This window comes from Scardinius erythrophthalmus (genome assembly GCF_964197995.2).
Source record: "Scardinius erythrophthalmus genome assembly, chromosome: 7".
Lineage (NCBI taxonomy): Eukaryota > Metazoa > Chordata > Actinopteri > Cypriniformes > Leuciscidae > Scardinius > Scardinius erythrophthalmus.
Window position 1 is genome coordinate 12,225,657 of NC_138227.1, and position 27,619 is coordinate 12,253,275.

Below are 27,619 nucleotides of genomic sequence, written 5' to 3' on the forward strand. Positions count from 1 at the left end.
TTAGCCAAACACTCAAAACCAAAACAAATAGTGTTCCAACCAATCACCGACAGGGGGAGGGTGTTGTGAGGTTTTGAGCCAGCTTTTTCTTCAGCTCTGACTTCGCGTGCAGCCGTGCACGAGCACAAAACCTCACAACACCCTCCCCCTGTCGGTGATTGGTTGGAACACTATTTGTTTTGGTTTTGAGTGTTTGGCTAAATCATTTGTTTTTGTGTGCAGATCTCAGAGCCTAGGCTGCCTACAGAGACGCGTTTTTTTGACGGCATGCTTATGGGGCAGGCAGCTAGCGGATTGTTAGGAAAGATTAGATGAATGTGATAAAATATTTTTGGGCCTGAAATCACTGATACCACCTTTAAAGGAACTTTGGTTTCGTCAATGACCAAACAAAACAAATGTGATTACCCAAGCAAATAAAACCCAGCAAACAAACACAAGAAGTAATATTTTTTTTGCAAACCTTTATTTCTCATAGTGATATATTTATTAGTTTGTTCTTTACAATCCAGAGAAATCTACTGCGGTGCATAGTTATGATAAGGGAATATGACATGTTTTTACAAAGGTAAATTTAAAGACAAAAGCTGTACATACATATATTTCTTTAAAATTTTCTCTTTTTTTCTGAGTACATGACGTGTCTATAAGCGTTTAAAGTGCTCAGCCAGAGCCGGTTTTCATAAAACTATTATTCAATGCTATTCATTCGGATCTTTTTACCTTTTGTATTATTTTTACCTTCCATTACAACCTTAAAGAAGAGAAGTTTAATGAAAGGAACGGTCTCCTGGGTGTGCTGATGGGTGGTACAGCAGGGCTTGTGTTTAAGTAGCTTTGAAAGTTGTATCCTTTAGGCTGTTTTCTTGGTTTACATATAGGATTAAAATCTCTTAAATTTGTCTAGTCTATTTAGTGCACAAAGAATGCTTATGCACATCTGTAAAATATAAACTTTAAAACTCTACATATGTTCTTATACAATGGCTAGGTTTGGATTAGCATGCTAGCATTCTACTAGTACTTTTTTTACAGTATGCAATATGCAGTTTTCAAAACGAATGTGATTCCTACCACATTTGCTTACGTGTACATTATGCATGTGTCATTATTGTTAAAACTATTCAAAATCATTTTTTGGTTATTGAAAATAAATAAATAAATAAATAAAATATGAATATTATATGAAGACCTATAGCTTAAAAAAATGGCAAAACTAAGTAAAATCAAAATGAAAAATTAAAATATTAAAACATTTTTTAACTTACCATATATATAAATGTGGTAATAGTATATAAATAATACTAGAATTGGTATCCCACAATGCAACGCACCCAATATGACTAGTGGGATTGATTTTATTCCTATTAATTTTTACACAAAATATTATTTAAAATTTAAAATACATGTTTTATTTCCAACTGGATGGCATTTAGTGAATTAAATTTAAGACTTAAGTCATGTGAAAACAGTGAAGCATAATGCATACTGTTTTGCATACTATTTTAAAAAAAGTGTACAGTATTCAATGTATACTGTGCAGTATGCAGTAAGCAGTAAACTTATTAGCAGTGTTGGGGAAAGTTACTTTAAAAGGTAATGCATTACAATATTGCGTTACTCCCTAGAAAAGTAACTAATTGCATTACTTAGTTACTTTTCATAGAAAAGTTACGTTACGTTACTTTTGCAGGACTTTTTCTCACCTGGACTGGGCTTGCTTGTTTGTTGTTTTAATTTAAAATTTTTTTTTTTTTTTTTTAAACTGTAAAGGCCCACTCACACCAAAAGTGAAATGAATAAACCTTTCAGCTGTGCTGCCATTCTGGATAACCAAAACAAAACAAAACAAAAAAAAAAAACCCAAATGTGATATTTTACTAAAGTCATTTTTGATTATTAGTATGATTAAATTGGATCTTCAAAAGTCATTTCTCAACATGGAGACAAGAGAGGTGTCAGTCAATAAACAAAGTAACTTGCGTTAGTTATTTGAAAAAGTAACAAAATATTTTGTTTTAAAATTTAAAAGTAATGCGTTACTTTACTAGTTACTTGAAAAAAGTAATCTGATAACGTAACTCGCGTTACTTGCAATGCTTTACCCCCAACACTGCTAATTTGCCATTCCAAACATAGCCAGTGTGACTGGAATCATTGAATCATTTAAAAATGTTGGAAGTCTTAAAATCCACTAGAGGGAGACAGAGTGTCTTGGAATGTGTTGGAGCACATAGCAGTCCTCACACTCTCTTGGCTTGGCAGTGAGAGCGAGACACCCAGGCAGTAAAATCCAGTTTTTGTTTTTCTTGGAAATCCATAAGTCAACTTTACAAAATGACAATCTGCTCCCGTATAGGATCAGATCGAAGAGAGCCAAACTCTCAAATGAATATAGGTACAAGAATTTTAAGTACAAGAGTGCAAGTGGTTTTGGACAACCCACGTATGTAGAACAAATTCTCTCTGCAAAACACAGAGGAACAACTGCGCACATAAAGCACATTTTATATTCCAAATCCCATATTTCCTTTCTACCCAGATCAAGCAGCCTGCCTGAAAATGCAGCTGTATATATTTACTTTAAAGTAGTAGCTGTAAGTATGTGACATGCATTTTGAGTAAGTTAAATGTATACACTTTCGATAGCACATCATATTTTGATGTTTTATGATATAAATCAGACATTTCCCTTTAGTTTTCCCTGCCATGGTCCTTCAGATCCAGAGAGAAACGCAACCTGCATGACGTGTGCAGATTCATGGCTCATGGATGGAGTGCTGCATTGCAACACTGCAGCTATGCAGCCTGCTCAGACATTACTAACCGAACACAGATTTGGCTGAGCTGAGCCAACTATTTCAGCAGACATGAGCAAACGACCAAGAGACTGCATATTTGTGTCTATCTACACAGCTACGCACTATACCAGTGGTTCTCAACTGTCTGCCAACCAAATCAAATGGAGGCAAATGGATCACATGTCTGGTTTTACTGCACAACAGCAGGTAAAATAGTGGCATCACTCGATATATAAATACAAAACAGCTACAAAATAGCCAAATAATAAAGTTAGGAAGAAAAGAAAAATAATTCTGTGGTATTTTGACGCATCTTTTACCTGCCACTTGGTAGAAGGTAGTCAAGATTTCTACACAGACAGGTTGTGACCTCCAAAACCATGAACAAAACTACGTTAAATACGGCATTTTGATCTTTACGCAGTTCATGGAAATATGAGCAATTTTCAGTATCTGATTCTGAAGGCATTATTGTTTACTTTTGTACAATAAGCATTATTTCTTACGTCGCCTGATGTCCGGTGAAAAGCAAAACCAGTTGAGAACCACCAGATTATACTAATCAATAAATATCTGATTTTAATAAATGCAAAATCATTATGAAAAAAGATATATACAAAGTCACAAAAAATGAGCAGAACAGGCATTGGGTTAACATGATTGCTTAAAATAGCTAAATAATAAAAAAGAAGCTCTACTAAAAGTTAAAGTTGCTCATTTGCATACAACAGTCCATTCTTAAGAGCCTATACATCCATGTTTTTTTTTGTTTGTTTTTTTTCCTTTCTTTTTTACAATATTGCTGGTCTACGTAATCTCCTTGTTTATGCGATCGTTTAATCCATAAATACACTGGCTGAAAATGACAAAAGGCAACAAGCTGTAAGAAGCATAACATATTTAAAAAATCAATCAAAGAGGCCATGCGAACAGCTCAACAACAGTTAGGACACTCGGCGCTAATCACATGACTTTACAGTGCATCTGACAGACAGAGCGGCACCAAACCCTTTCTCCAAATCATGGCTTATTTTGACACATTTACGGACACAATTTAAAGGGATTAAATGAAAACTGTCTATACTTGGATTTCATACCGCTCTGTCAAAAGCATCCCAAACAGTTGAGATTGCCAAAGCCCCCTGATTTCTAAAAGAGAGTCAAGTGATTTGGAAGACTGCTAATATGTGCACATATAAGAGATACAGCCATTCAACGAGACAAATTATTCCTGTTCCCCTATTCGTGATATCACCACTGCAGCTATTCAACTTCATATTCAAATATCCTGCGATAAATTCTACATCGCTCTTCGCCCTACATATACAATGCACATTCAAAACATATATCTTTATGAATAAAGTGCCCAGAAACAACCCCTCTGAATTTGCCATAACTACAACCACTGCGTACATTCATCTTTGGGTTATGGCGGAAGACTAGTGAGGGTTTCATTGCATTTTTGCTGAACAATCGCAAAGTGACATTCATCACAAGTTATGAATTTGTCAAAATATTTATACTTAAACCAGATATGGATATGAGCGAGAATTGTGCATTTATGGGTTTTCCAATACAAAAGGAAAGAGGAAGACAAACGAAACTAGATGAAGGCAACAGCTAAATCATCCACCGTTCCACTAGCAGTTCTATTTTGGCACTTGAATCTTAAATAACTCCTGAAACATTTGGAAAGTTGGCTTGTTTTGATGAACAGAATTCGCTTTAACATCTCTGCACGTGTTTTCGTAAGTTAGCATCGAGCTAATCTGATCTATGAGAAGATTTGAGAGATTCACGCTAATGCTAGTCACATGTAAGTAGCCATTGAGAGGCATGTGAGGTATTACAATACATTATATTTTGTCACAAAAGTTTTTCACTTGTTTATGTATAGTGTGATGATATGAAAACAGTATTCTTAGCATAGCATCTGTGAGGACAGGTGCAGGTTAGCGCACAGAGGTTGCTAGCTTGCTCGTTCAGATGTCAAAAGTCAACATTAGCAGTTAGCAACAATGGCGGTATGATGTCCTGTGGAGTCTGGATGGTATGATGTTATGAACTAGCGAGGGTGATGTATACGACAAGCACAGATTGATCAGTCATGTTTAGATCACGCAAGGAAAGACAAGAGAACACGATTCGGAGAAATGGATACATAGTACACTAGATGTACTGTATAAAACATTCACATGCATTAGGAAAAGTAATTGGTTATTTTTGTTGAAAGCAGCATCAGAAGATCATTCATTTACAGGGAGTTGGTTTCTGGGGATTGTCTTTATATTGGTGTTTATTTTCTAGTTTTTTTTTTTTTTGATGCTTTTTTTATTTTAATGTGAGCATTGTATAATTTATTTATATAGCATTTGAAGGCTCCCAGGAAGCATGTGGAGCTTGAAGCGTTTACAGGCACCTGTGTTTTATCTAAAGCAGAAAACATGAAAAAGAAATGAATAGAATAAACTGTGCTTGGCTGGATCCTGTATATACACCCCTTATCTGCATCTCTGGTAAGTATTTTTTCCCCTTTCTGACCCTTTAAAGAACGCTATTAGACATGAAAAATACTCTACGCAACCTAATTTTCACACACGAAATGTGTCAGAGCACAATTTACAATGAATGGCAAGTTAGTGTTGTATTATCAGCATTGCCACAAGGGGTGCTATTGCGTAGAGTGTGTTTCTGGCCTTCAAGTGCACTCGCATCCTGCTCTTTATGACTCATTATCACTTGTAAAATTGGTCGGAGAGGTTAATAATCAGAATCGGTTAGCTGCTTGAATTGGTGGTAAACATATTCCAATGTCAAGAGGCACCCATGGTTTTATGCGTAAATTGTTTCGTTTTTTTTCCATAAAGGCGTTTGTTTTGTTACTGACTTATCAGCTTGTGTGTGATTCCACCTCAGGATCGTTTGGAATGCAGTGTGAAGAAGATGTATAAAGTTGCACGAGAAAAGTTTATCTGAAACATTTCGTTATGTGGTTCTTGTGCTGTCGAGCATTGAAAGGATATGGCAGTTTGTGAAGAAGGCAGTGTGAGAGTGCTGTGTCTCATAGACAAGATAGAGCAGAATGCAAGCACACCAAAGCGTCACCCATCATCTGCTTTCTGTTAGTAGTTCAATAATGCTTTTCTGTCCAGCAAAGGGTATGTGATCCAGCCTACAGCACTTCATATTTTTCCTCAAGCACAGTCTAAAATATATGGTGACATATTTATATAGCATTTTTCTCATGAGATAAAGAGAATAAAACTGTCCATTGTTATGACTTTCTTTCAATCTGTTATAGTTATGCATGTATACATATGCTCACATATGTACACATACATGCTGTTTTCATGCCTTTGGTGTTGGTTTGCTGTCTGCTTTGGTTCCCGGTAGGCCATTTTCTGTATTGTCATTCCCTGAAGAGCTCACAAGGCACTCTTTACTATAGGAAAGAGAAAAAAAAAGACATAGACATTGTAAGACATTGTAACTTTGCCTTGACATAAAAATGTCAATTTATCTATTACTTAAGGTGTGGTCACATTTACTGGTGTTCTGAGAATTTTCAATAGTCATGCATTTCAGGAATACGTGAGATTGGGTATTCTGCGTAATGACAAACGATTTACTCATGTAAATTTCACAACTGATTCAAGCTGATCACATGGATTCACCAGGCTGACCAACCCGAAAGTTCAGTTCTGTGTGAGCTGTGCTTCACTGCTCTACTGACAACAGACAATGGGCCTTCTATTGCCCATGACCTTTTTGATAATGTGACCGCACCCTGTCCCTTATGACATAATTTCATGTTTTTATGTTTCATAATTTTAAACTACTTTATTAAAGTTTCCTTTTCAAGAATGTTACTCTTTTAATGATAATGTGTTCTTAAGAATGATTTGGGATTGTAACAAATTTTATTTCAGACAGAGGATATAGAGAAATGTTGTCCTGTGAGGGATGACCCCTATCACCATTACCCAGAATGCCTTGTTATTGACATTTACTCAAAATGACAGAATGATATTTTTTGACATTTGCTCTGGTCTCACAGGGAGTTTTATAACAGTCACCATGTCAAAGTCACCAGAAGAGCACTGGACCCTAGAGAGTCGCTTCTGTTAGTGTGCAGCACACATGCCACCATTTACAGAGAACAGAAGGGAAGATGACTCTGCATATTTTTTCGTGATGTTGCAAACCACTGCCCAATGTAGATCGATCTATCTATCTATCTATCTATCTATCTATCTATCTATCTATCTATCTATCTATCTATCTATCTATCTATCTATCTATCTATCTATCTATCTATCTATCTATCTATCTATCTATCTATCTATCTATCTATCTATCTATCTATCTATCTATCTATCTATCTATCTATCTATCTATCTATCTAATACTGTATTAGAAACTTACATTGTTTGAAAATATTGATTTATAAAGAAAGCAGATATGTTCCTAATTTTGAGTATGTGTGTGTTTTTTTTGTGGGTTTTTTTTGTGTGTAGGCTAGTCCACTGGTAGTGTACATAAGAATTTACTTCAAATCTACTTAACTCTTTCCAAGCCATTGATGACATTTTCTGGCAATCCATGCTTTCACTGTTATATTGTAGGGGGCGTTATTACACATGCTCTGAAAGTACAGAATCTCCAGATCAAAACACAGGTGAAGAAGAAGCAGAAACAAGCGATAGAAGCATTGCTGACGTGCATGTAATCTAACGTGATCATCAGACAATAAACGGTATACAAATCAAAACTACCTAATGTTACAGAATGAAATGTTGAACCCAGGAAGAGCAGAAAGTGATACTCATTCTTTGTTTTGATCATCGTTCTGAATCCCATCCGGGCGTAGTGTTTGACAAAAACGTGATTTTCTCAGTTTTTTTTTTTTCACATTCAAGTGTTGATAAAAAAGAATGCATGATGCTAGAATGAAATCATGCATTCTTAAGCAGAGGCTTATATATTCTAGAGCAGAGGCTCTTTTCTTTCTTTTGATAAATTGCGTGTTCAGATATTCATACAACAAAATATTCTGGGGGCCATGAAAGATGTGTGAAAACTAAAAAAAATGGTGGCGGTGGCTGGCAACTTTAAAAAATAAAAATGCTGGCGGGGAAAGAGTTCAAAGTCTATTTAAGTATAAAATTAATACATAAATAGGAACATAGTAGTAGTATACTTAAAGTGAAAAAATAACATAAATACAAATAGTAAACAATAAGTATGATGTTAAGTTCCCTTAACGAAGACTAATTGCAGAATAGAGCTACTAAACAACTAGTTTACTGAGAGCATACTTCAAAGTGTACTTTCATAAACTAAAAAAAGGTGCTACAAGTATTTAAATAGTAAACGGTCAGTATAAAAGTTTGCCTGCAGTATAATTGCAGTACAAACAAAAAATATATTTGTAAAATAGTTTTGTACACAAAGTTTACACTTAAAGTATACTAATAAGTATACTTTTATACACTAAAAAGTGGGCCAATTTAGTCTTGAGTAGTACACTTACAAGTATACTACTTGTACATTGATATTATAGTACTGATATGATAGTACTTACTACATACTTACTACTACTACTTGCTACAAAAAATATACTTGAACTTGAGTATACTTAATAAAATGAACTGAAGTACACCTGTTTTTTTTTGTAAGGGATGTATCTTAACACACAACCAAGGGCAGGCTAAAATTCATTGATTAGGTTATAATCTAGTCATAAAAAGTAAGCGAACATTGATTACTGTATAGATTTTGACTCAGGATAAAACTGACTTACTTCTTCTCCTGGACCTGGTTTAGAACGGCGAGGACTACAGCTTTCACCACCATTATGAGAATGATCAGGCCTATGACCCCTCCGAGCACGGACACAATGATTACGGTCAATGTGTTGTCCACCTCTTTCACTGCAAAGACAAACACGTGTCGAGATGCTTTGAGAGCTTTAACTAGGGTTGCAAAATTCTGGGAATTTTCAAAGATGGAAGCTTTCCATGGGAATTAATGGGAATTTAAGGGAATTAACAGGAATTTATGGGAATAAATGGGAATAAACTGGGAATTTTCCAATTTGAAGGTTGGCTCTTCATAGGGAAGTTAAATATAGTTGAGGAAAGTTTAGAAAGCATAATCTTGACTAAAACAAACAGATGCCATTCAAATACACTTGAATATCCATGCCATTCCTCAATCACATGCACATAGCACACTGCTTACTGCATGGCTATTGAGACCACACCCCCTACTGGCACAGTGCATGCCTCCATCACATGTACAGAAGCCCAAAGCACAAGACTATTGAAGGCACACATTTGAACCTGTGGACTAAAAGTAAGTTTTGATGATATTATGGGCAAATATATTTATTTAATGTTTAAATTGCAAATATCACATACAAATGTATGTAGATCTAATAGATAGCAAGCTGATAAGTTAGATGCTAAATAAGTTAGCATAACTTTATTTACCACATAAGTAGGGCTGGGCGGTATGACGGTATATATCGTTACCGTGGAAGAAAATGTCAACCGTAAGAGATTTTTTTATTCCGTGTATACTGCAACATGTAAATAAGAAGGCGTGGTTAACTCGCGTGTAGCGTGCCTGAGACTGAGACACTGATATTTGTCAAAGAAACATGAAGAAAGACCAAGAGGATCCACAAAAGGAATTACGTTTTCAAAATTAACGTGATATTTTCGGGGGGAAGGCGCAGAAGTCAACTAGAGCAGTGCAGCACACTGAAAGTTTAGAGAGACGCACATGCTCGCAACGGGGCTTACTTGACAACAAGTTCATATATCAATATTCTAACGAATAGAAATAACCTTAAATTTTGTATCTATCCGTCTCTTATGTGTACAGTTACTTTCAGAGTGGACGCGCAAGCGGTTGCCGTGGTAATGAATATTTCCAAAATTCCCCAGCTTAACTTCCCATGGAAATTTACCGGGCACTTTCCGGAAATTTACCGGAAATTTTCCGCCCCTTTGCAACCCTAGCTTTAATCCATTATGAAAAAAAAACACTGTTTAAAATACATATAATTACCCTAGTGAAAAATAAATATATTAAGCACTTTAGTTATTCAGAAATAGTGCTGAGGTCCAACTAAAAATATGAGGTATGACCTGAAACATCTAGTTTGTTTCTGCTAACAGATGCTGTAAGGGCAGAACTTCTAAACACAACGTTTGCCTACACAAAAATGTAACAATGAGTAAATAAAATAATAAAATAATTTTAATTTGTTAAATATTTAAGTACTACTTCAGTAATTTAGTTTTGTTGAATCCTCTGTTGACCTGTTATGATTAAATGTGCATTGCGCAACATTTCATGTTAAAAATACCCGTTTTTCTAACCCATACATGCTTAAACAATTGCCTGATGGGCTGAATGAGCCCTTCTCTGATCACTGCGATTGCCTCTATAATCCTGTACAGTAAAATAAATAAGAAGGATTCGGGTCGGAATTTGAGACTGGGCATGACGTCATGAGCGTGCACACCTCTGGTTGCAGTTTCGCTTGTCGCCAGAGGGGGCATAGTTCTGCAAAAACTCAGAGACTTGCGCAATGCACCTTTAAATGTACAATACAATGAACTGTATTTCAGTTCTACCTGTTGAGTATAAAACTAATATCGCCTGGATAAAAGAAATTTACAGGAAATGTGTTTAGAGTTAGAAAAAAAATAATCAAGAATAAAGTTTTATAATTATGACCTTTACCTTTTCAATAATTTACCCACACTTTGAATATCGGGTAGGCTAAAAATGTATTTCTATAGCACTTTTCACAATGTTGCATGGTTGCAAAGCAGCTTTACTTACATATAGAAAGTAGTTACAGAAGTAAATATATGTAATTATGACCAAAAACAACAACATATAGTCAGTTTGAAATGGTGAAAGAAATTCACGTACCTGATCAGAAGTTTTATTACTTTAATGTATTCCTAATATGCTCCAATGCACATATACTGTAATAGTACTTTAATGGCCCGTTGCACTTTGAAATGAGCATTTCTGCAGATTATATTTTATGTTGTGTCTGCCGGCTTTATTTCTTCAACAGCCTCAAGTTTAACGCACTTTCATGTTCTATACAGTTTCGCGTTTATTTTCACGCACAGCTTACTGCGCCTAAATTGAGACTTTTCTCGCCGATTTGTGATATCATTTGTGCTGTCATTGATAGAAAACTTACAGTAGTATAGAAAGAACACAAATTAACCGCAGTTTTGCTTGCATATATGCGTGGTGGCACAACTAGTAAAATGAGTGAGCTTGTGTGGCGGCAAGGTTACTGGTACTGGAAGTTACTGGTACGCCTATAGGCTACTGGATGTGTCTGTAAAATGTCAGTAAAAGGCAAAATCTTAAGCTGTGCCATTATTTATAAAGATATTGTATTTGAAGCACACAATAATGATGCCAATAGCACACTTCAAATATACTCTTGCAGTGTACTGTAATTGAATTGCAATTGTAATGTCACCAAAATACATTTTAAGTTTATACTGAGTGAATCCTGCATTTCAAAATGTAAGTACAAGTTGAACTTCACCACTACTTTTGGACAACTAAAATGCATTTAGTATAAAATAAGTTGTTCCAATTCAACAGACTTTAAGTATACAAATTTTTAAGTATAATACTTATACATTTTTAAGTATTAAGTATAGACCTTTTACAAAACTGAGAATGGAAACTTACATTCATCCACCACATAAAGAGTGAAAATGGCACTATGGTTGCGTTCCCTCTCCTTAGGGTTGCGGGCGAAGCAGATGTACTCTCCCTGGTCCTCGAAGGTGACGTTATGCAGTAAGATGGAGATGTTATTTTTCTTGCTGGAGCCGACAAACTCCACCCGCTCATGATAGATTTTTACATTAGGTTCTACTCCTTCTGCTGGGATAGTGGCCTCACAAAGCTGAGGGAACAGATCATGGGAAATAAATAAATGCCACCGCATTAGAAACAAAACATCAAACTAGGTGCTATGTTTTTATTTTTGCTTGAATTCACTTTTCAAGATAAATATTTCTCAAAATATACACTGTTTAAATGGGTCATGAATTGAGGAATCAAATTTTCCTTGAGCTTTTGACATATAAGAGGTCATCATACTATAAGAATATATAGTTTCAGAACTGAAACTTCCTTGTTTGTCTCAAAAACAGCTTTTATTCAAACCAAGCTCAGAAAACGACTCGTTTTTGGAATGTGGCGATTTATGACGTCATAGATATTTGAAAGAACGCCTCTGCAGAAGAAGATCAACGCCTACTTCATCATCGCAACTTGCAACACTGGCGTGTTAGTGATATGATGAGGATAGAAGAGCGATACAGGATCACTGGACTAAAAATAACATTACCTTCCAAAGGATCCTAATGCTAGGAATGTGGTTATTTATTTTCAACAATGTGAATGTCTCAGTTGAGCAATATTTATTTGAATTCTGTACATTTCACTGTGTATCCTTTGGTAAATCAGTTGCAATTTCGGTGCATGCTTTGCAAACAGACTTTTTACGTTATGGACTCAACAGTAATGCCACAACATGTAAGTAAACCATGTTCATTCTAATACCTGATCTGTGACCAGTGATTTCTGATAAGTAATGATTCATGTACAGTTAGATGTTCTTCGTCTCAAAATCGTTCATTGCTGTTTGTGTCGGTAAATCAAAATTCATCAAAAATTCACATTGTTTGATGAAAATAATCTGTTATTTAAACTGTGATTAAATTATATATAGAAATGTAACAAACTAATAATTTGTTTACAGACGTCACCATTTTATAATAGCTACAATAGCTATTTATCATTGCTTTGGCACAAAATGCATTCAGTGACTACTTCAAATTACACAAATGCTCACTTTTCTCACAAAACCACTGCCAAAACTATATGTACAGGCTAATTTGCTTGACTATATGCTCTTAACAAAACTTTTAAACTAACTTTCAAAACCTAGCATAATACAAAACTGTACAAGACAGTAATTTGCAATATTTCTACACTAAAACCATATTGAAATAAATTCTAAAAAGTCTAAAAAATATGAAATACTAAACACAATTAGACGTGTCTGAACACCTTCGCATGTTTAGTCTTTCAATGTCATTACCATCTATACAAAAGAGAATAAAAATTAGGAATAATTTTGTAATGTAATGTAAACATGGATCATGTAACACACTGCAGTGAATTCTAAAGAGTCAAGAGGTGTAATTTTTGTTTTATAAATAAATATTATGAAATAAATACTGTGTAATGGTAGATGTTGTTAGTGAGTGACAAATTGTGCTTATTAGGTGACAACATTTGCTATAGTATTAGGGAAGAATGAGTTGATTCGATATCACATTTCTTATGTGAAATGAACTGCTGTGCCAAGATGAAAGTTCGATAACTGTGTGAAGCATTATTGTGAAATGGGCAAAGAAAAAACTGTAAAAATGTTCTTCTGTTAGCATGAGCTGCATGAAATCAGTGTGATTGAGAGACGGCTGAATGTCTCACCTTAACCATTGTCCCATTGTCCTTATACTGCCAGTTGAAGTAAAGGTTTTTAATGCCTATGCAGCTGGCGTAGGTGCAGGGTAAGAGCACTGAACTTCCATTCATCACTTCTATGGAATTGACCTTCCCTGTATTCACCTCCAAAGCCTGAGCGTACCACACTCCTGAGAGACATGGAGGAGAGATGAACATCGACTATCAAGACTTATCATCCTAACACAAACAATTGCCAGTGATTGCGAGATACAAGTATGGTTCCCCACAAAAATGCAGTGGTTGCACTTTATTTTACAGTATGTGCACTTACGTGTACTGGCTAATATAAGGTAACTGCATGGGTTATGGTTAGGTTTAGGGGTAGGTTCAGGGTTAGTACCTAGTTATTTCCCAGTTATTGTAATTACTATAATAAGTACATAGTATGTGGGGAACAATTTCTGAAATCCTTGTCCTGAAATGATTTGGTCCCCATGAGGAAAACAGCTTACTCTAAAAAAATGCTGGGTTGTTTCATGTTTGGGCCAAATATGGACAAACCCAACCGTTGGTTTACATTTCTTAATTCAATTTTTAAACCCAAAGGTTGGGTTTGTCCACATTTGACCCAAACATGAGTTGAAACAACCCAGCTTTTAAAAAATATATATATTCTGCTTAACCTGCTGACAGACTGAAAACTCACAATCAGGGTTAATAATCAGTTCATAAATGTTGCATTCCCAATGAGAAAAAGAGCCATTCAATATGACATGCAGAGTTGTTTTCTAACCCAGCTCTGGTATTCGTAGCATGTGTCGTAGCTGAGAGCCATTGCGGGAAGGACTATTTTTAAATGCTTCCATCTCAGTGTTTAATTTCACAAGATGCAAGCATGTAGCTAGGTTGTCGTTTTTATAATCTAAGCACAAAAATACACAGCACACACTGTTTTGGGGTGGATTAAGGCCTACACATTTTTCCATTAGATAGAACTATATCATATCAATACTGTTTTTTTTTTTTTTTACTGTATAAGTGTAGTAGACTTAATTTCAAGTGGTTGTCCTGTGGTGCAACATGTTATAATTTATCTTAAACGTTTCAAAATTATAAAGTGAAAGTTAAAGTGACATGTGAATGCCAACCCATACTTGGAATTTGTCCTCTGCATTTAACCCATCTAAGTTCGAGCACACACATCAGGAGCAATGAGTAGTGAACACACACTGTAAACCATGGACACACACACATGGAGCTGTAGGCAATGGCTCCCGGGGAGCGCTCAGGGCAAGTGTACCTCGGTTATTTCCTGCCGGTATTGAGGATCGAACCCGCAACCTTCGGGTTACCGGTCAATACATCATCAATCCTTCTACAAAAATGTGTTTTTGTCTTACCCTGATTAACTATGATAAGCCTATTATAAGTGATTATATTTTAGACCTGGCGTGAAGATTTTGGCAGGAAATTGTGCACATACAGTACAGTACGGAGTGATTAGCGCAGCACACGAGACGCCCTGTGGTGAGGAGCAGAGAGTTCGCTCAGAGTTGGAGTAATAGAGTCAGCAATTACTAGATAGTAAATTTATAGTTTACAATCATGGGTGTTCGCTGTATCTTGTCTCACAGCTTCCAAAGTTTGTAACTCCTCGTCTGTGTATTCTGGCTCAAAACTATATGGTTCTGGATCTTGGTTTGATACCCAGTAAAATTCCTCTGACAATTCCTCAAAGTCAGCCATGATCACGAGTCACGTTCCCTACTAGTTAGTTAGTCACGTTTGTTTTGTTTACGGAACCATCAACAGGGCGTCTCGTGTGCTGCGCTAATCACTCCGCCCAGGTAACGTTAGCTGTGCTCCTATGCCTAGTGAGAATATAGTTCCCAGTATTTATACGATTAAAAATGGTCTCTGTCTCATATAGCCTTGTTATTTGTACACGCTGTGACTATACAGATCACAACATGTAAATAGGAAAATGTTTGCATTATTTTGTCACTTATTGGGATTAGTATGCTACCTTATCCATTTACATCCAGTCTTTGTGCTAAGCTAGGCTAGTGGTGGGTGCGTCAAATAACACTTACAGAACGCACAGAAATGAAAAAGGTATGTATGGACTTATCTAACTCTGGGGGATACTGTGAATAAGCTAGAGTCCCAAAAAGTCGGATTGTTCCTTTAAAGATAGGGTAGGCAATGTTTTTCACAAACACTTTTTGTTATACAGGTTGAAACTCTCTTCACATCCTGATAGCAATCAATTATAGAAGTGTTCTAAATATTCAAATATGTCTTCTGTGGAAGTCTCAGGACCAAAAAATGTTCGTCCAATCATTGCATTTGGTCCGAATGCAATAATAGGATGTCCTACCTGCCTGACAACATTTATATTTGTATACCTCCGCGCACCATCACATGTCATCAGCACTTTCCATGAGGCTATGCAGGGTTGTAGACAGACAGTCACCAATCGCCTCAAACAAACAGCAGTCACCTTTAACAGATCCTCATGAACCAAAACATTAAGCTAATGCTGCGTTCAAAATATGTAGTAATTACCATAATTACGAGATGACAACCCGTGACGTTCAACCTGGAGCTGTTCTCTCCTCAGAATTATGCGTTTCCATGGCAACACTATCATCGCCAAAATTAATCTGCAGCATGAGATATAAGGTAATTTAACGCCGTCTCTCGTGACGCTTTGCAGACTCTGCTCTGGCTGTCCATATGCATGTGTTTTGGAGGGAGGGTGGGATCTTATGCTTTGAAAGCTAGCCTGCTATTGTTAGCCTCTCCAAAATAACCTACCCAAGCTTTAATCTTAGTAGTTAATGTTTTATTAGAAATAGGATAACCATATTCATCTGCACAGTCACCCAGATCCAAAGCACAACCAAAACAATTTTCTCCAAAATGCATGAAGTTGTTTTTTAACCGCTAGATGGTCAAAAGTTACAATGTGTCCCTTTAAATTAAAATCCTGAAAATATGAATAAAATAAAATGAAAATATCATAAAATGAAAATATCGGTATTATATCACTGCAAACAATATATTTTGATATTTTGCTCTTCCATTTTTTGAGGGATTTATTTCACAATGTATTGTGGGACTGGTTTGACCATTAAGGATATCTCAGAAGATAATCATTTTTCTACCTTTAACCTAAGATAGACTTTACATCCAAAAAGGCTGTGATGCCCAAAAACAGAAGATTTGAGACATAGTCAAACTTAAGGCAAGCAGGTTCAGATCAAATAGCCTTTTGCGGTACTTTATATGACGCTGATTGTTAAGGTCCAGGGTTCAAGGAAGATAACAGCCTCTTCACCAAGATCATATGCCTACCTCCTGTCTGCTGCCTTCTGGCTATTGATCCCTCTAGCTTTGCTCATAGATGGATGACCAGCCATTATAGTGCACTTATTCATCGATGAGGCCACTCTAAAGCTCAGAGAGTTCATTTCTGAGCTTGTCATCACACTGACATACACAGATACTGTGCGGATCACTGATGCGCAAAAGATGCTGTCAAATGGACAGCTGATTTAATCATTCTCCTCCTTTTGGAGATTTTTTTTTTCTGTTGTTCTCGATCACTTACTCTCCTACAATAAACTTATACTGTATGTTATGGTCTGTTAAAATAATTATACCATAAAGAGGTCAATTTATAATGCTATTTTGTGCCCAAATAAATGTATGTATCATATTGTAAATGTATCGTAACTGAAATATTAACAAGACAGAATAATGATATAACGATTTGATGTTTAACTACAAATTTTGATGTTTGGCCTGAAAGTGTAAAGTAGTTTTAATAGCTTGAGATTTGAAGGTTTTACTGTCAGACAGACAGAAAGTGTCAGGATACAGACCAGGAGACAGAGGTAAGTGAATCAAACACAGCTTTATTTACAGATGATCAGAGTGCGAGGTGAGTATTCACTCAATTTAAGTGCAGAAGTCGTGAAGGAAACTCGATGTGGGGTGAAAAGCAGGTAAGCACTTTCACTTTGGATAAGTTGACGTCAAGCAATCTCAGTTCAGTAATCTTTGTCTCTTCTCTTTCAGATGCAGATCGGCAATCAAACAAGCTCAGTTGAAACACTGGAAACTCAAAGGAACACAGGATCTCAGGCAGCATGGACTCAGACAGGATTTCTGAAGACAGCACAACAATGACATAAAGGTGAGTGTTTCAGGTAAGTATACATTACAGCTTGAAGTCTGGATGTGTCAGAGGAAACGGAGACAACGGATTATGGTCTGTTCCTGTTGGAGGCTTGACCCAGACTGAAATCACAGGGAATGTTTTATGCGTTGACTGATGAGGTTAATGATTGGGAACAGGTGCGGGTGATTAATGATCCTGAGAGTGAGTGCAGGTGTGCTAGAGGGAATCTTGGGTAATGTAGTGCAGAAACCAACGGTAACCGTGACAGTACCCCCCCCTCTCCGAAGGCGCGTCCTCGCGCCGTATAACATCCAAAGGGGTGGGAGGGTGGGCATCCTAGATTCCAGGACGGTCCAGGCGGAGCAGGCTGGTCAGGGGACCAGGGCGGAGCAGGCTGTGGGCGTGGCCAGGGCGGAGCTGTCGGACCCTCGGGTGTCCAGGGCGGAGCTGTCGGACCCTCGGGAGTACAGGGCAGAGGTGACCCTTCGGGTGGCCATGGCGGTGAGGACCCTTCGGGTGGCCATGGTGGTGAGGACCCTTCGGGTGGCCATGGTGGTGAGGACCCTTCGGGTGGCCATGGTGGTGAGGACCCTTCGGGTGGCCATGGTGGTGAGGACCCTTCGGGTGGCCATGGTGGAGATATTTCTTCAGGTGGCCATGGTGGAGATATTTCTTCAGGTGGCCATGGTGGAGATATTTTTTCAGGTTGCCATGGTGACACTGGGAACCTTGTCGTAAAGACCTCCGCGGTCCCCCTAGCAGGTATACTGCGCCCCCCCAAAATTTTAATGGAGAACTTGTCAGGTTTTGATACATGGCTAGATGAGGCAGGGGGAGAAAGCAGCTCTAGGCTGGATAGGACCAGCGACGAAGGCAGCTCGGGGCTGTGCAGGATCAGCGGCGAAGAGGGCTTTAAGCTGGGTGAGACCAGCGGCGAAGAAAGAGCTTTTGGGAAGACTGGCACTGGCTCTTGCTCGTAGGCTGGCTCTGGCTCTGGCTCTTGCTTGAAGACTGGCTCTTGCTCCGGAACTGGACTCGGAACTGGACTCGGCTCATCTGGGCCGACGACTGGCTCTGGCTCTTGCTCGAGGACTGGCTCTGGCTCTTGCTCGAGGACTGGCTCTGGCTCTTGCTCGAGGACTGGCTCTGGCTCTTGCTCGAGGACTGGCTCTGGCTCTTGCTCGAGGACTGGCTCTGGCTCTTGCTCGAGGACTGGCTCTGGCTCTTGCTCGAGGACTGGCTCTGGCTCTTGCTCGAGGACTGGCTCTGGCTCTTGCTCGAGGACTGGCTCTGGCTCTTGCTCGAGGACTGGCTCTGGCTCTTGCTCGAGGACTGGCTCTGGCTCTTGCTCGAGGACTGGCTCTGGCTCTTGCTCGAGGACTGGCTCTGGCTCTTGCTCGAGGACTGGCTCTGGCTCTTGCTCGAGGACTGGCTCTGGCTCTTGCTCGAGGACTGGCTCTGGCTCTTGCTCGAGGACTGGCTCTGGCTCTTGCTCGAGGACTGGCTCTGGCTCTTGCTCGAGGACTGGCTCTGGCTCTTGCTCGAGGACTGGCTCTGGCTCTTGCTCGAGGACTGGCTCTGGCTCTTGCTCGGAACTGGACTCGGAACTGGACTCGGAACTGGACTCGGAACTGGACTCGGAACTGGACTCGGAACTGGACTCGGAACTGGACTCGGAACTGGACTCGGAACTGGACTCGGAACTGGACTCGGAACTGGACTCGGCTCATCTGGGCCGACAACTGGCTCTGGGGGCACTCGGAACTGGACTCGGAACTGGACTCGGAACTGGACTCGGAACTGGACTCGGAACTGGACTCGGAACTGGACTCGGAACTGGACTCGGAACTGGACTCGGAACTGGACTCGGAACTGGACTCGGAACTGGACTCGGAACTGGACTCGGAACTGGACTCGGAACTGGACTCGGAACTGGACTCGGAACTGGACTCGGAACTGGACTCGGAACTGGACTCGGAACTGGACTCGGAACTGGACTCGGAACTGGACTCGGAACTGGACTCGGAACTGGACTCGGAACTGGACTCGGAACTGGACTCGGAACTGGACTCGGAACTGGACTCGGAACTGGACTCGGAACTGGACTCGGAACTGGACTCGGAACTGGACTCGGAACTGGACTCGGAACTGGACTCGGCTCATCTGGGCCGACAACTGGCTCTGGGGGCACTCGGAACTGGACTCGGAACTGGACTCGGAACTGGACTCGGAACTGGACTCGGAACTGGACTCGGAACTGGACTCGGAACTGGACTCGGAACTGGACTCGGAACTGGACTCGGAACTGGACTCGGAACTGGACTCGGAACTGGACTCGGAACTGGACTCGGAACTGGACTCGGAACTGGACTCGGAACTGGACTCGGAACTGGACTCGGCTCATCTGGGCCGACAACTGGCTCTGGGGGCACTCGGAACTGGACTCGGAACTGGACTCGGAACTGGACTCGGAACTGGACTCGGAACTGGACTCGGAACTGGACTCGGAACTGGACTCGGAACTGGACTCGGAACTGGACTCGGAACTGGACTCGGAACTGGACTCGGAACTGGACTCGGAACTGGACTCGGAACTGGACTCGGCTCATCTGGGCCGACAACTGGCTCTGGGGGCACTCGGAACTGGACTCGGAACTGGACTCGGAACTGGACTCGGAACTGGACTCGGAACTGGACTCGGAACTGGACTCGGAACTGGACTCGGAACTGGACTCGGAACTGGACTCGGAACTGGACTCGGAACTGGACTCGGAACTGGACTCGGAACTGGACTCGGAACTGGACTCGGCTCATCTGGGCCGACAACTGGCTCTGGGGGCACTCGGAACTGGACTCGGAACTGGACTCGGAACTGGACTCGGAACTGGACTCGGAACTGGACTCGGAACTGGACTCGGAACTGGACTCGGAACTGGACTCGGAACTGGACTCGGAACTGGACTCGGAACTGGACTCGGAACTGGACTCGGAACTGGACTCGGAACTGGACTCGGAACTGGACTCGGAACTGGACTCGGAACTGGACTCGGAACTGGACTCGGAACTGGACTCGGAACTGGACTCGGCTCATCTGGGCCGACAACTGGCTCTGGGGGCATGACGCTCTCAGTCTCGGCGGGCATGACGCTCTCAGTCTCGGCGGGCATGACGCTCTCAGTCTCGGCGGGCATGACGCTCTCAGTCTCGGCGGGCATGACGCTCTCAGTCTCGGCGGGCATGACGCTCTCAGTCTCGGCGGGCATGACGCTCTCAGTCTCGGCGGGCATGACGCTCTCAGTCTCGGCGGGCATGACGCTCTCAGTCTCGGCGGGCATGACGCTCTCAGTCTCGGCGGGCATGACGCTCTCAGTCTCGGCGGGCATGACGCTCTCAGTCTCGGCGGGCATGACGCTCTCAGTCTCGGCGGGCATGACGCTCTCAGTCTCGGCGGGCATGACGCTCTCAGTCTCGGCGGGCATGACGCTCTCAGTCTCGGCGGGCATGACGCTCTCAGTCTCGGCGGGCATGACGCTCTCAGTCTCGGCGGGCATGACGCTCTCAGTCTCGGCGGGCATGACGCTCTCAGTCTCGGCGGGCATGACGCTCTCAGTCTCGGCGGGCATGACGCTCTCAGTCTCGGCGGGCATGACGCTCTCAGTCTCGGCGGGCATGACGCTCTCAGTCTCGGCGGGCATGACGCTCTCAGTCTCGGCGGGCATGACGCTCTCAGTCTCGGCGGGCATGACGCTCTCAGTCTCGGCGGGCATGACGCTCTCAGTCTCGGCGGGCATGACGCTCTCAGTCTCGGCGGGCATGACGCTCTCAGTCTCGGCGGGCATGACGCTCTGTCGCAGGCTCGGCTGGACTGGCGTGAAGTGCAGGCTCGGCTGGACTGGCGTGAAGTGCAGGCTCGGCTGGACTGGCGTGAAGTGCAGGCTCGGCTGGACTGGCGTGAAGTGCAGGCTCGGCTGGACTGGCGGGAAGTGCAGGCTCGGCTGGACTGGCGGGAAGTGCAGGCTCGGCTGGACTGGCGGGAAGTGCAGGCTCGGCTGGACTGGCGGGAAGTGCAGGCTCCGCTAGGCAGACGATGTGCTCAGATTTAGCTGGGCAGATAACAGGCTCTGGTTCGGCTTGGCTGATGAGAGGAGGGAGATCAGAGAAGTCATCATCCCTGGAGATAAGTTTGATTGAACTGATGAGATGAGGATAGGACTGGATGTGAAGATCTGGTTGGACACGTAGATGTTGGCTCTGGAGAAAGTGTCCGGCCCCATATCGCCCACATCCTCCTCTGTGACCTCCACGGATCCCCCTGAACACAGCTTGGCGGGTTCCCACAAAAGCCTGCTTATCCTTCTGGTTGAACATAGTGTATTTCATGGGGTTCACGGAAGCACGGTCTGCGGGCTGTGTAGGATCCATAACGGTATATGGTCAAGCCTTCTGTCAGGATACAGACCAGGAGACAGAGGTAAGTGAATCAAACACAGCTTTATTTACAGATGATCAGAGTGCGAGGTGAGTATTCACTCAATTTAAGTGCAGAAGTCGTGAAGGAAACTCGATGTGGGGTGAAAAGCAGGTAAGCACTTTCACTTTGGATAAGTTGACGTCAAGCAATCTCAGTTCAGTAATCTTTGTCTCTTCTCTTTCAGATGCAGATCGGCAATCAAACAAGCTCAGTTGAAACACTGGAAACTCAAAGGAACACAGGATCTCAGGCAGCATGGACTCAGACAGGATTTCTGAAGACAGCACAACAATGACATAAAGGTGAGTGTTTCAGGTAAGTATACATTACAGCTTGAAGTCTGGATTTGTCAGAGGAAACGGAGACAACGGATTATGGTCTGTTCCTGTTGGAGGCTTGACCCAGACTGAAATCACAGGGAATGTTTTATGCGTTGACTGATGAGGTTAATGATTGGGAACAGGTGCGGGTGATTAATGATCCTGAGAGTGAGTGCAGGTGTGCTAGAGGGAATCTTGGGTAATGTAGTGCAGAAACCAACGGTAACCGTGACAGAAAGAAGGTAAGATGATGATAGAAAGACCAATAAAAAAAATTGTTAGCATGTTTCAGCACATTTCTACCATGTTTTAGCATTGTGCTAACTTGTTTCTAGCATGTTTTGGCATGTTTCATTGCTAAAATGTTTTAACATGTTACGAACATGATGTTTCTAGCATGCTTCTAGCATGTTTTAGCACATTGCTAATGTTCTGAGCTAACAAAAATATGTTCTAAATGTTTTGGAAACGTAAGTTTTGATTATTATTTATAATAATATGGAATTCCCGATTGCATAGATTCCTATTAAACGACTAGATTTCACCTGTGATTCGCAGAACAGCGCTTAAGGGAAGTTTGAATTATGGCCGACACACGACCAAAGAGACGACGTTCCGATGAACAAATTGCAAAGAAGGGGGACAAGGATAAGGAACGCACGAAGTCCCGAATTTACATCGGAAAAACCTTTAAAAGGTGGCGAGAACTCCGCCGGCAGAAGGGCTTCCAATCCGACATTCAGTTGCTCTGTTTTTGCAGAACAGGTAAATCCATTTTTCTTTCTAAACTGACGTTCATGTTCGCTAAACCATCACAAGGATGTAATTAGCTAGATCTATGCAGTCAGCGTTAACTTTGGTGAATACAACATGTATGTTTCTAGCAGCGATCAATCTCTATTGTAAATGATCAAGCAAATTCACAGTAGGGCGACAATTTGTGTGAATGATTGTTTTCATCCACTGTTTGTTATGAATTTGAATGTTCATTTATAGGCTATTGACAACTTTAACTAAATTTGTTTACGCCGCCACCGTTGTTTATGCTCACTGGGAAACGCGAACGTTATCATGCTATTATTGCATCCTTGTATGGGAGCTATTTATAACCTCAGGTGGCGAGACGATTTTAAGATAATGTTTCTCTTTTTCTGCATTCTGTTCTGCAATATATAAAAGCATTTATCTAACTTGGCGACATTACTCATTGAATGAAGTATCAGTAAAACTAAACTTTGTTTGTAGTGACTATTTGGACTTTCCTTTATATCGGAAGGGAGGGGAGGAGGGAGGAGACGGGATGAGGAGGAGGGAGGGTCTAGCTAGCCTCCGTTTTGTTTGACAACAATTCGAATGTCAAAAAGAAGTAACGTCTCCCGGGATCGCTTACAGCACCTTTAAGAGAATAGGGACAACCCTTTTTGAACTTGCGCAGTGCCCTTTAGACCATGCGCTTAGATCGTTAAAATAGGGCCCAAAATGTTTTAAAAATGATGTTAGCATGTTTTTAAGGCACATATTTCACACCAAATAAATGATTCGGCCTGCTATTATATTATTAGTGCAGAAAACATTAAAAATGAGAAACAATAGTCTACTTTAGCACATATGGAAAGGAAGTGATTGCAAACATTCTATCCTGAAAAAGTGGAAAGCAAGAACATGTCTGTTCCTCTGCAATCCGGCAAATCGTTTTATTGCTTTTCATCACAACAGTGAATGACTTAACAGCCCAGCGATTTTGATAATTAATCCAACCAAAGCAATTGTAGAACAAGTGCTGAACAAGACTTCTCACTGCTGTGGATAGCACACCTTCAGCAGTGTGGATCCGCTTGCAACCGCTTACATTTACACCTCAACAAAACTCTGCCCACTCAGTCATAGTGAGGAAACAGAATAGATATTATTCCAAACACCACAAGACGCAATGCTAATTAAGGGGAAGTCTGCCAAAATGTGCCATTCTGGCTCTGCATATTTACTTTTATTCATTTAGCAGACTTACGAAGAATACCAATGTTGAACCTCTGGGAAAGAAATGATGACTAAATCAGCAGATTACTTGTGTGTGTCCATCATGTGACTTGGTGTGTCTAATCTACAAACTGGTTTAATTAAACGCTAACCTTCATCCCTACAGCCTCCATTCCATTTCATCATTTTCACTGCCGTTGTGTTTGGATAAATTCCTCAACTTAATTATTAAAACCTACAATGTTTTCATTCAGTCGCTGTGGAATTTAATTAAAACCCAATCTCATTTTAGGAATACCTGAAGCCCACCTCCCTCCCTCTCTATCTCTCTGATTTGTTGAACAGTAAATGTTCGGTGGCCCATGTTATTTATTGCCTTTGTCTGTCGACATTTGTGCCTTAGCTGTCCTTGGGGTGCTGCTATATGTTATTTATAGAGTGAATTGAGGCACCCTGTATATTCACTCTGATCTGTTTAGTGTAGGTGACATGCCATTCTGTGTGCCATGATGGCATTATCAACACCAAAGCAGAAAGAGAAAGTTCATGGTCACTGTTGTGCCTGGACTCTGGATCTGTGGTGCATTAACTTAAAGCTTGTTTTCAAAGTTTATGAATAGTTCTGCATCCTTAAAGTACGTTTATGATCTCATCTTTTGTGTGTGTGCATAGCAGTGTTGTTTTAGTATAATTCAGATACTATTATAGTTTTTATTACTATTTTAAATTTAATTTATTATTAATTTAATTTAATTTTAGTTAAAGTTTTAGTAATTTTGTTGTACATTTTTGTCAGTTTCACATACAGTATTTATGTCTAATGTCCATATATTTTTCAAATTTCTTTTCAGTTTTAGTTATTTTAGTACATCAAGGCCTGGTTTCACAGACATGGCTTAGATTAAGCCAGGATTAGGCCTTAATTCAATTATGTAATTTAAGTAGCTTTTATAACAGTGCCTTATAAAAACACATAACTGGGGGCATCTTGAGAAATAATGGCAGTGGCATATTTTAAGATATGTCAGTGCAAGTTGCTTTCAGTTAAAACATGCAGTTTTAAGTCAATTCAGTCTTAAGCATTTCAGTCTGGGACTAGCCTTGTCTGAAACCGGAGGCAAGTTAAACTAAATGAAAATGAGAAAGTTTGCCATGGAAACTACCTGAAATAAAATATGTTTATTTGTTTAGTATGGTATCATTATCTTTATAGTTATCCTTCTTTAGTCATTTAGTGCGCCAACTGTTTTTTTTTCCAATGCATTGACAATAAATTCTGAATGCATGAATCGGCAGAATCAAATGGCAGCTCAATATATATCGATATTCAACCGCACATGAGCGTGGATGGCGAGTTCGACACATGCGCAGTACAATTTTTTTTTATATTCTACCAGGCATCTATCAGTGGATTCCTAATATATCCGCTGATAGACGGATCCGGATTCTCTCTTACTCTGGCCAAAGAGGTTGAGTTTTATACGCTCAGAGGAACAAGACCCAATCCTTAAGTCAACAAATGCTTCCGTGGAAACTAAGTTCTTACACTGCATACACATCCATGTCTCTGACTCTTCCAGCACACCCACTCCCTGTCTCCCACTCTTGCACATATATCCAAGAACACTATGATTCACAGAATACAATGGTTACAAATTATTATGAATACAAATAAAGAATGATAACATTAAATAATAACATTTTAGTCTTCAGTTCCTGCGCTCAGTACCAATTTGGTACCGAAGTTGGTACCTATGACAACACTAAAATCAAGTTCTGAACAAACGCTCGTCTAGTTTGCCTATTTTTCTTTCTTAGCTGTGAATAATGGCGTGGCGCGTTATACACTCACAAGGCGGCTGTAGCAAAAAAGCTGATTCTGACAATCACACGAGCGAAAACGTGCAGAAATATTTGCGTGCTATCAAGGTACGAATTGCAGGGAGTTTAATATATCTTCATGAATATATATGCTCATATGTACTTGTAAATATAAAAATACATTTCTATATTACATACAAGGCCCACTGAAGTGCATTGAAACACGCAGCATTAGTCAATGTGTTGACGAAAACAAGGCGGGGCATATTGAACAGCTCCTCCCCTTTATATAATAGCCAATAGCGTTTAGTTTGTTTCACAACTCGGCCTGGGCCGTTGAGCTCAGTAAAGCTGCAGTTTCCTCCTAATCTCGCTTTAAAATATAGCATTCTTTGCAGAATTCAAATGGGTCCGATACGTTTTCTGTGGTGATACTAACGTGAAACCAGACTTCATTCACCCGATTGAAAGCATATTTACATTGTCTGAATAATTCACTATCCCCTATATATTGCACTATGTGCCATTCACCATGTATAAAATAGTAAATAGGACTGATGGGAATGTGAAGGGATTATTTTGGATTATATTCACTGTTTACACTTTTTGCCTTCTGACAGGGTGAGTTGGGTGGCAACAGACGGCGGAGAAAGACCTTGATGCTCTCTGACGGTGGAACAGATGTCCCATTGAGACCAACATGTACTGCTGTGCCAGACAAGAACGATACAAACTCACACATGCTTCTCTTCCAAATAGACTAAGGTATTACAGAAAACAGTGTCTTTTGAGTGAATGTTTGTTTGATATGTAGACAATGACAAAGCACTGACTAACAAGTAATCATGCGGCCAAAAGGAGATGCTGTTTATACGCTTGATAGTAACATGCATTATACTTCAGCTGCCAACTTATGATTTAATTATCTTAGTGAGGTTTTGTATATTTCACAATTCAACTCAGAGTTCCTCCTAAAATGTCAAACAAAAAATTAAATGGAACTGAAATGGATTTAAATTAATTTAAGTGTAGTTTTAATACAGTAATACCTGCCACCTGAATAATGGTCCCTCCTAATACCGTAGTTGCAAAGCTGAACATCAGTGAATAATTCATCTTCTCAACTCAGACCTTTTTTTTTTTTTTTGCTGAGTGAACTGTTTCAGGATGAGTTCACTTTTACCTCCGGGTAAGGTCAGCATGTGGGGGACACTCTGATTTGTCTTTTATTTTTGCCTTTTATCCCAGGTCTTTAAACTGTCTGAAATTCTGATAGGTGGTTTCGTCCATCCACATCCAGCTAAAAGTGCTCCACATTCCTCAAAGCCATTACATCCTCTTTCTCTTTACCTCTTTAGATTTCCTCCTTACTCACTCTTAACACTGCCATTTTATCCCTTTCTTCATATCCAGCCATTTCTCTTTCACTTCATGGTTTTCTTCACAGTAAAAAAAAAAAAAAAATTAATATATTTAATATAATGTTAATATGATTTGAATG

At 40.3% G+C, this 27,619-nt stretch overlaps 1 protein-coding gene across 4 annotated transcripts in view; it reads right to left on the minus strand.

Annotated features, from left to right (window-relative positions):
- Positions 1-430: 430 nt before the first annotated feature.
- The window catches only part of scn4ba (sodium channel, voltage-gated, type IV, beta a), a 38,451-nt gene continuing 11,262 nt past the window's right edge, over positions 431-27,619 (minus strand). Inside the window, exons 2-6 of one of the 4 annotated variants that reach the window (XM_081369705.1) lie at positions 13,365-13,528; positions 11,547-11,766; positions 8,605-8,734; positions 7,368-7,446; positions 431-6,243 (exon numbers count right to left, since the gene is read on the minus strand). In XM_081369705.1, coding sequence (XP_081225831.1) covers positions 7,416-7,446; positions 8,605-8,734; positions 11,547-11,766; positions 13,365-13,528 — 545 coding nt within the window. In that variant the 3' untranslated portion in view covers positions 431-6,243; positions 7,368-7,415. Of the gene's footprint in view, positions 6,244-7,367; positions 7,447-8,604; positions 8,735-11,546; positions 11,767-13,364; positions 13,529-21,152; positions 22,275-27,619 lie in introns of those variants that run through there. The other 3 variants (XM_081369704.1, XM_081369707.1, XM_081369706.1) reach the window with 3 other exon arrangements.